Genomic DNA, 10,568 nt, shown 5'->3' with positions numbered 1-10,568 from the left:
TATCTACCACGTAGCAAGTCTGGGAACTCTTCTCTAGCCATGTGCCACATGGTAGCAGTGTAGTACCTACCAAGAGGGCAGCAGCCCCTCAACACTATCTCCCACGGGGTTTTAAAGACCCTTGTCAGAGCAGATGGCATCGATGAATAGCATTGATCAAAAATCGCGACACCTTTTTTCGGATGTCGGATAAAGTAAACTAGGGCGAGTAAAGTAAACTACCAAAAACTGAGAAAAATTCATCTTCATAGTTTATAGTTTATTGCAATGTTACAATTTGGATCAATGCCATCTAAGAAGGGTCTTTAAGACCCGGAAAGCTGTGAAAGAGAGTTAGTCTACAAAGTCTCCTAAATGCTCGGCGCCTTAGAAAAAAATAAATTCAAACCGACCTGAAGGTAGGCTGCTCTGCGCGATCATTATCTATGACGTCTCGAGCCCTGGTGAATGGGTTGTGCAGGAGAAGGAGGATTGGCGGCGACCACTGCCGCTGCCTGTCGCTGCACAGTGGGCCGGACAACCTGGAAGAGCTGCTGGATAAACACGTGGTAGCGGGCGGCAGCAAGAAGCCGGCGAGCGAGGAGGAAGGGCAACGGCGCCTCACCAGCACGCGCAGGGAGGCCCTCGCTCTCTACAGGGAGATACTGCGCGCCACCCGCTTCTTCTTGTGGCCCAACGAGCAGGGCGTGCTGTGGAGGGATGTGCTGCGGGCCAGCACGCGCAAGGAGTTCGAGGAGGCCCGCTTCGAGCAGGACCCGGAGATCATCGCCCGGCTGCTCGTTGGCGGACGAGATGCTCTCCAGCAGGCGGTGGACAAAGCAGTCAACAAACAAACCCGGGCCATCAAGAAGCCACCGAACGGCCCAGATCGCTGATCTCTCATCAACGGACGGTACAGATCGCTCCTCTCCCGTCTGCTCTTTCTGTAAAGATGTATGTGTATGCTCATCAGATCAAGGTTTCCCTTCACTCTGTGCCCATGTGCGGCAAGGACAGGTAGATTAGGACGCCTTCAAACCCTAGCAGCAGGGTAAAAGGATCATTTTCTTTCAAATATTTTCAGAGGAATTTGCCCAGTGGGTTTTTGCGTTGCACCTTCCACTGTTATTTAATCATGTATATATGAGTTTCATGTATCCCCATCTGGAGCAGTATCAGGGTTCAAAAGCTTTGTTAGTGGAATCACATGCCCAGACACACTAAGCAGAGGCAGGGAAGGAGGGCGATTTTGTAGTGAATGGCCGTAGTATTGGAGTGCAGGAGAGGCACACTAGTGCAAGAGGCCCATCTCTGCCAGACCTACTTCAGCAGCTTCTGTTGCCATGCGAATGCTCTGGAAGCATGCTGTCTCCTCCTCATCGACCTACTTCGCAGCTTCTGTTGCCATGCGAATGCTCTGGAAGCATGCTATCTCCTCCTCAGCGACCCACATTTATTATTTATGCTGAACTTCTTATGGATTTTATGAAATCCTGCAGTTTGCATCTCCCTAGCCAGTTTATGTAACCCTCTCTTGCTTAGCTTGTTGGCATGTCTTATTTGCAGCCTTATGGATATTTCTGATACTTGCACCAAAGGTATTGGGATTGTGCCACATCAAGAGTGTCATCAGTCATCATTGAACAGAAACTGGGATTCATAATTTGCCAAGTTTCTTGTTTTAGTAATTATCCTATTAGTTGAATTCAAAAGCTTGAAGTTTTTCACGTCCCTTGTATTTTAACAAAACTCTTTCTAGTGTCTTCTTTGCTATGTGAGTTTGTTATCAAAAAGTTAACTTATTCTCTTTATTTGTAAGTTTGAATATATTCCAATCTTATGAAGGTATACATATTCACATAACCAAGGGGGAGCTGACAATGTTTGCACATGGCCTTGTCAAAAATAATATATTCCTAATGAAGCGGGAAACAAATTGATGGATTATGTGCTGATGATTGATGGCATGTTAGGAATGATCTTACCATAGAGGTTGATAGTTTATTCAAAGTGTTGTGGTTTTAAGTATAACCACTTTTTGATGTGGCTTGAAGTAGGCCTAGCAATGGCAGGTAGTAGCGGTCCGTGGAGGCTAAGGAAAGCTTCACCTAATTTGATCTACGATTTTGGGGAAAGTGGAAGAGTTCACACATAGGAAGGTGTATGCATAGTCCTTTCCCACGTGAATATGTTCATCATCTCAAGAGAATTAAGCAGGAAGATTACTAAGGCATGGGAATCCCCCTTTATTTTAAAAGGTCAAGAGAAGCATGGATCTTAGTTTTAGTCTACATTTTGGGTGCCACCATGTTATATGCATCATCCTTAGTCATTGGATACATATGTGATGCTAGGCTACTGTTCAAGTCAAGAGCTTACTTTAGCCTTATCGAATCATTTGTTATTGGTCCTTGTCTTCGAGTCGCAAAATGCAACTTCTTGATGTGGGTGCACTAGCTCGTCGTCTGATGCGGCCATATACTCTGTTGTTACACTAGAATGCTTCTATGTCAATGGGGTGAAGGAAGAGCTATCTTCACCTAGATGGAGGCAAATCGAGATTCGTCTTCGTGTTGGTTCTCTCAGGGAAAAAGAAGCTAATGGAAAAGAGAAACTTACAAGCAAACATGTTCAAGCAAGCATCCATCTACTGTGCATGAATCCAATAGCATATAAGCAGAGCTCACAAGTATTCTACTCCAAGGAATGAACACGTATTGCTAATGGTAAAAAATGACTATGTACAAGTAACTAGTTTTCACACTAGGTCGATCAAACTTAAAAAATGGTCCAATCTCTATTACTACTCTTAAGCAAGTATTTACATGAAGGTCTTAGACTTTTTCTATTTGACATTAAGGTTGCTTTATATGTTTCAACACTGTCTTGCAAAAGATAAGTGTCCATTGAGCGGGTAAGATGACAAATCGCTTATGGTAGGTCGAGCAGGTGAAACTATGTTAACTTATGGAGTGGTTAACAAATCCCCTTTCCTAATGGTGAATGCGTCCTTGTGTCACCCAAGTCGATAATGAAGTTATCGTTGGGGTGGAAAGGAGTGGATAGTCCAGATGTGCCATGGAGTTGGCATGTGGAGTAAGTGGTATGGTTATCCGTAGTCGGGTATAGGGCATATTGGTGAGAAGGTTTAGCTAGCATTGGTGGTAGGCCACCTGTCAAGGTGGCATGAAAGGTATAGGTGATGTAGAAGTTCTTCATTCCAGGTCTCTTTTTATTGTGGAAATGGTTGGTACCCTTGAAAATTAGGTAGGTAGAAGTGGTTTGCACCTTGTGATTGGCGAAATGAGTGCCACGACTACCCTTGAAAATTAGGTAGGTAGAAGTGGTCCGCACCTTGTGATTGGCGAAATGAGCGCCACGACTACCATGGAGTGATTTGCACCTTGTGATTGGCGAAATGAGCGCCACGACTACCATGGAGTGATTTGCAAGGGTAGATAGTGGTTTGAATCTTCTTGGTGTGACATGTTATCATACCCAAAGCTCATAGTGTGATGCCTAGAGATTGGGCTTCTTGTGTTGGTGTAGAATTGGATTCAAAGTAGAAGTTGCATGCATTGAAGCTCTTTGGAGGGTGATGGCTTTGCAAGTGATGGGTCATACCATGGGCTAAGCTTGCATCTGCCATGATTTTCCCATCCAGAGATGTACTAGGGAGGGTTGGTGTTGTGACGAGGTTAGTTGTAGGTGCATGTGTGCGAGCATACCATGAGGTGTACCATGGGCCAGGGTTGCACCTTGCCATGGTTCCCTTAATTTCAAAATGCACTTAGACGGTTGTCGAGGATGAGACTTAGTGTAGGTGCTTGAGATATAAGTGCCTATTGATGTGTCTACTAGATGTAGAGCCTATGTATATATTGTAGGTGTCGTACATGGGCCTTGGATAAAAGGTGGGCGTGCATAGAATCTCTTCGAGTGAAAACTCCACCTGCTTTCTTTGACACTTATTTGTTAGTTTTCTTCGACTCCTACATATTGTTTAAGATAGGGAATTGAGTGTTGATGTGTAGCGAGACCGGTGGATAAGGCGAATGTGAAAGTACGCTCTAAGGTGCCCTTATTGGTTCTATGATTGACTTTAGAATAGGTATGGGATACACTTAGGTAAGGTCAATGGTTTGTACTCGACCACTTGCTCAAGTATTGTCTCTAGTCCAGCCTACACCTTTCTTACAAGTGTTGGGCTTGTTTCATTTGCTCCTTCTCCAACATGGAGTTGGGGTACTCTTTGACTTTCTTTGGAAGGTTTGTGTAGTTAATGGGTTTCTTCTCTTTGGCAAGAGATGGTTTGAGTGGAAATCTCTTGTTGTCCTTCGCGGCGACGAGAGAGGCATCTTCGAAGCTGTCACAAACTACTTTCAATGATTTGTTCACGACATCCTTGTCCTTGATAACTAATCATGCATTACATCTCTTCGAGGTTTTCTTCTTTTGGACCTCTGGTTCTAGTCCTTTAGGCCTTTCAGGGGGCTACTGTAATCTTTGTACTTGTGCCTTAGGCTCTTTGGCTGTTGGCTTTAAGGTTGAAACCTGATCTTTTTGCTTCTTAGTTGCCTTGGATGTTTCATTGGCACTTGCCCTCGTCTTGGTCTAGAGGCTTGTGATGGCATTAAGGGGGACTGTATGAATAAGTCCTCCTTGTATGCTTAACATGTTAGCTACCTTGGATGTTTCCTTGTCACTTACCTTCCTCTTGGTTTGGAGGCTTGTGATGGCATTAAGGGGGATTATATGAATAAGTCCTCCGTGTATGCTTAACATGTTAAGTGGATGATGCTCTTGCCCACTTGGGTGATTATCACTCTTTGGGATAACCCTTGAAAGCATATTTGAGTTTACACTTGTAACATGTACCTCCAGAGGTATGGGATGACATTGGGATTTGGCACTAGATTCAGGGAACTTGGTGTTATAGTTCTATGAGGACACTCAACAACATGGTGCAGGTCCTTGCATGAAACATTGAAGAGGTGTCATTGTTAAGTTTATCACCCCTTATTGCACCATAATCTCGCATCATAGCCTCGAACAAGGATTCATAGTCACAATGGATGGGGGTTACTCTCAATATCCATATGAATCGTATTGCTCATATGACTAATAGCTCTCATTTTATGGACTCTCAGAGTCCATTAGCAAACTATTATACCAATGTGCAGCTCTAAGAGGAATTGGTTGGGGTGGTAATATCGGGGGTATAACATTGGTGGTGGTCTATACATACTTCTCTCGACATAAGATTTTGATAAATGGGCACTAGATTATGCACCGGTTGAGAAGCATTTGGTATGGGCGCAGTAGGGCTTGTGGCATTTGCTTTGGCATGAAGAACATAGGTTGTGGTGCTAGGTTTTCGTGGTACCAGCAATGAGTTGTATCATGGTTCCCTTGTGGCGCTCAAGCAATGAGCACAATATTGTTGTTGTCTAGGCCTTAGTAGTGGACACTCCGTGCTTGTATGGTTGCAATGGAAAATTGCACACCAAACCATATCTCTTCGTGTGGGTGTCGTACTTGAGGACGTCTTTGGGGATGGCCTTGAGATTGCCCTTGGAAGGTTGGCTGCCCTGCTGCTATTGCTCTTCTGATTAGACTAAAAAACGGTTTAGCAAATTCTCTTACAACTCTCATCCATGCTCATATCCTTGACTAGGACTCTAGCTGGGCAACCTTGGTCGATGAGACTTTTGATGATGCCCCTATCTCTTGCTTTGGGTGGATGACTTCTACATCCTTCTCTTGTAGATTGTCTACTAGGGATGGTAAGACTCATTAAAGATATAGTGTTTAGAATTATAGATATAGTCATGAAGTCCAAAGCTCTTGAGATCGATCGATCAACAAGCAAAAAGCATCCGTCTTTCGTGGGGGTACTACATCTTATATGGAGATACTTGGTTCTAGCAATGTGATCCCGCATTATTGTTTCTCCCTTCTCTTGCTTGAGGTTGTATATCTGTGTAATGGGGCTCGATCTGGCTCCACTAGGTGAATTCCATAATAAAAGTGTGTTTTAAGACCTTGCTGACCTTTTTAAGTGGGTGTGTCTCAAGACCTCATAGCTAGCCTTTTCAAGTGGGTTTAGAGGCCTAAACCATTGCCCTACTTTACCATCAAGGTAAAGTTTGAATGAGAAGATCTTGGTGGGATCATCAATCCGTTCCATGGTGTTAACCACATTGGCTACTACGTTACTCCAAAACGTGGCAACTTCTGCAAGTCATATTTTTGTATTGCGCAATGCACTTCATGTAAACGATTATGGAAAATCTCTAAGCTTATGACTTGTTTAATGTCCATGATATACATTTAGGCTACGAAATTAGCCTAGACTAGCTTATTGGGCCCCTGGACATTAGTTGGGCAGCCGAGCATTGTATATAAGACATTTGGACTAATGAGAAAAGACATAATCCCATTCTCATAATTGAGTTCAAATCTTTTTGCTCTTATGATTGTAGTTGCTTGTATGCTTTTCTCTTCTTCTTTGTTGCATGCATGTTTTTCTCTTCTTCTTTGTTGCCTGCATGCTTTTTGCTTGTATGCTTTTCTCTTCTTCTTCGTTGCATGCATGTTTTTCTCTTCTTCTTTGTTGCATGCATGCTTGGGGATTGTGTGGGTGAGTGATGGTGTTGATGTATACTCTCTTCTCTCTCTCTTCTTCTCTTGTCTACTCTCTCATACTTTCACTTACCATGGTAGAGAAGTAGAGGCTGAGATTTCCATAGCTCTCTCTCTCTCTTTGCTCTCTACCCATTTACAAAGTTCCTTTGTGGGTGATGACATCAGACATAAGGTTGAAGACCCTAGCTCTTCTTCTTTGTTGCATGCATGCATTGTGTGGGTGAGTGATGGTGTTGATGTATGCTCTCTTCTCCCTCTCTCCTTCCCTTTTCTACTCTCTCATGCTTTCACTCACTATGGTATAGAAGTAGAGGTTGAGATTTCCATAGATCTCTCTCTCTCCCTCCACCCATTTGCAAAGATCCTTTGTGGTGATAACATTGGAGGCAAGGTTGAGGACCCTAGCTCTCCACACAAGAGAGAGTTACTCTACCAAGAGTGGCTTGAGATGTAAACTGGTATGGCATTCTCCTCTCCTTCTCTCTATCTTGCAATGCTTGAGTATTCTCTCTCCCCTAGGAACATCTTGCCTCACAAATTTGATCGATTTTCTATTTATACTACATGGAATCTCTAGTTCCATCAAATTTGGGCATCATCCTTAAGATGTGGATTAGATTTGTTTTGCCTAACTCTCTAATTTTTTTTGTCCAACTCTCTAAGCCTCTAGATATTATGTTTGTGGTAATCTCCCTTCCCATTTCAAATGCCATCCTAAGCATGTCTTTCGTATATTCACGTGTTGGTACATAAGGGAGTGGTTGCACAAAACCCTATGTTTCAGGGTTTAGAAATTCTTGTCCCATGGGATTAGGGCAATGACACTTATTCTACACCAGCCTTGCTTTAAGGTTGTAGGCTCGAGGATGTGCTATGTGAGTGCCCTTGTAGATTCCTTTGGTTTAAGGTAGTCCCAGACATTGGCTCTTTACCCTCCCTCGTGTTCCATGTTCCTTGTCTCTAAAAATAGAGAAGAATTGGAACTTGGTTCTGTGAGCTCATGTGGAAAGTGGGATTCTTGCTTGCACTATGTGTGCTTGTTGTTATGTGTTTTGGAACACTTATCCCTAATAGTACAATAAAGGAGACACGATTGCCATAACTATGATTGTTAGGCTGCTTGTTGGTCTTGCTGCTCTTGGGATAACCTAACATAGGATTGACACAAAACATTTGAAACAATATGGTGTGTTCGACATGGTTTGACTATTTCTTGAGGGAGTGAACCTTGAGGTTCTTGGTCTTGCTCCCACTCTTTCACTAGAGATTTTCCCAAAGATAGAGTGGTTTTGTATCCTTTTCATGTATCCTTTTCATGAAGTTTATGGCGTTGTTTATAGAGCCAATCATCAATGAATCTAGGACGGCTTAGAGGATAATAGGGACAAATCTTGTTTCTAGGTATGCCAGTGTTCCTTTGCTCACATTTATGTTTAGTTGGCTTATTTTATCCATAAGCTCTGCTAGAGGAGGGGGATGTGAAAGAGTTTTGTCTTCTTGGTGTAAGGAAGCACTTTGTTGTGAGGAGTGCTATTGTTTGTTGGGACTGAAAGTTGGGTGAGTTTGAGGATGTGTGGTTTGATGCACTATAGTGGACTATATTGTCATTTCCTAGTCCAAATTAGGTTTACGTCGAGGGTTTCACTCTAGTGTAATGTTCTCTAGTGCTTCTTGAAGTAGGTTGGAAATTGATTTCAGACATGTCTTTTTTTACTTTTGGACGTTATGATCATGAGGCTTCATAGTGTTGCACGCATTTGCAAACCCTTGTTAATGCTTCTAGGCCTCAACAGTTGGCTTTATCGGCCCCATCACAACCACAAGCCATAATGCCTACTACTGTAACATCTCAACCCAATGTTGATCAAATGACACAACAGCCTATTGCAAGACTGAAAGTGATCTTGAAAAGGTACTTTTGGAGGTTACATATGATTGAGGGACCCTTTTTTATTTAAAAATATTAAAATAGGTCCACTTAGGACACTAACTTTTATGTAATAGGCCTATTAACAGATTCAGTGTGTAATTATTGAAATATAATTTTACTTTAATGTCTCAATACTTAGAAAGGATACAAATTTTTATAAAAAATTATAGTTAGTAGAGATTGTATGATAAGAAAATCCTTAAAGAACATGAGTAGGTATGTCCACAAGTATTTAAGGTAGTAATAATTGGTTGGTATAATGTTTAGTATTTCTATCTCTAGACTCATGTGTGTTTACTCACATGTCTAGACTCACAGCTCACATCTCACATCTCGAGATTCATGTGTTCACTCATGTTCTTTTTTTGTGGGACTATGGGCTCAAACTCAAAACCTCCATCTCCTGTGTCCCAAACAGAAACAGTCCAAAGGGTCAAAATTGCTTAGGAACGACGCGGTTAAGCAAACACTTCAGTGTTTCTATTGTCGTGGACCACCCAAAGTGGCAGAATGCATAGTCTGGGATACTTCCATGCCCACAATCACTGACACTTTGCAACCCATATGTGAACGATGTGGCATCGATCACATATTCCAAGATTGCCTAAGGCGAGTTGCTTCCCTGCAACTTATCTCATAGAATACAACTCTTAACATCTTGAGTGTGCAAAATGGGCAATTGTTCACGGCACCCTTGAATATGCTTACACACTTACAAGCCAAGGCACGAGAAACAATAAAAATAATACAAAAGAAAATACTTCGAAATGGTTAGAGGAGCATGTTTTAAAGCAGAAACCAAAAGAGGAAACAAAACCTTCTAAACCCAAGAAAAATAAGGGCAACCCAATTGTCAAAACCAAGGTTGAAATAAAAGATGAGAAGGAGCTTGTGGCGTTCCTGACCACCACAAAAGAGCCAAAAGGTACACATGATACATAAGCATCCACCTCAAAGGCTACCACTCAAACTACAAAACCCACATGTGCGACACATAATAAAAAAGCAAAAAAGAAAGTTCGTTCTCGTTGCATGGGCAAACATAATGAAAACCCGACAATCCAAGGAAAGTCAATAAATGATACAAGTTCTAGTACGTCACTTAATGAGGATGAAACAAGTTCTGATTCATCACATAGTGCACCTCACATACCACTCAAGAAACTAGAACCCACCCAACCACCCTAAATTGAAAATCATGATCACATGACATATGCACAATGCAAAAAGCAAGCTCAGGAGAGCATGCTTAGCATTGTTGATTGTCATACAGGATCATCGGTTGTGATTGAATCTCAAAATGTCAAACCTATAAAAGTAACCAAAATACCAAAACAAGAGGAGTATCGCTTCCCCTTTTAAGAGGAAGACGTACTCTCTATAGAGAAGAGTCATTAGAGGCAGATTGCACGAATGATGCGGTTGAAAAAGCACGTGAGGATTCAATGAATCCCTTACAAAATTAAAGCAATCTCTCAAATCCTCATTTGGAAGAGTGCTCTTCTCTCATGGGCGAAGCCAGCATAAAGGCTAAACATGAGTTGTACCAAGACATCAAGAGCTACATAGAACAATACTGTAAGGAATCACAAGTTTCTACAATCAAAGTTGCTAAAGGAACGAGTGTGCCATTGTACACATTGGGTACTATTGGTGGAGAAGCCGAAAGCCAAGCAGAGGATGAAATTGAATGGGAATATGAGACCGAAACAGGATCTGAAGCTGAAACAAAAACTGAAACATCCATGGTTTCACTTGAAGATTATATCATGGTATAGTTAGATTTCCCTATGGGTAATGATGTTAAGCGCAAATGCGCATTGACTAGTCATAACTATAGTCATAACATCATGACTAGGTGTCATTGAGACAACCTAAGATCGTCCCTACTAAAGACAATGGTCTTGCAAAGAGGTGCCAATGGACAAAACATTAAAGTTCCAGGTTACTTTAGCTATGCTACTCAAACACTCGATGGAAATGTGGAACTTCAATTCCATGTTATCCCAGA

At 42.1% G+C, this 10,568-nt stretch overlaps 1 protein-coding gene across 2 annotated transcripts; it reads left to right on the top strand.

Moving 5' to 3' along the window:
• The first annotated feature begins 340 nt into the window (after positions 1-340).
• On the top strand, positions 341-1,626 carry LOC147629174 (uncharacterized). Of its 2 annotated transcripts, none has more exons than XM_086812426.1 (2): positions 341-892; positions 1,144-1,620. In XM_086812426.1, the coding sequence occupies exon 1, from the start codon at positions 426-428 to the stop codon at positions 873-875; it is 450 nt and encodes a 149-aa protein (XP_086668552.1). In that variant the 5' UTR covers positions 341-425; the 3' UTR covers positions 876-892; positions 1,144-1,620. The 2 variants fall into 2 exon arrangements, with proteins under 2 accessions (XP_086668552.1, XP_086668553.1); XM_086812427.1 differs by having other exon boundaries at positions 342-892; positions 1,546-1,626.
• Positions 1,627-10,568: the final 8,942 nt, after the last annotated feature.

This window comes from Cibotium barometz, chromosome 18, assembly GCF_041138505.1.
Source record: "Cibotium barometz isolate CiBa-2024 chromosome 18, ASM4113850v1, whole genome shotgun sequence".
In the NCBI taxonomy this organism is placed as follows: Eukaryota; Viridiplantae; Streptophyta; class Polypodiopsida; order Cyatheales; family Cibotiaceae; genus Cibotium; species Cibotium barometz.
Note: the sequence above shows the minus strand (reverse complement) of the source record. Positions and strands in the feature narration are given on the sequence as shown.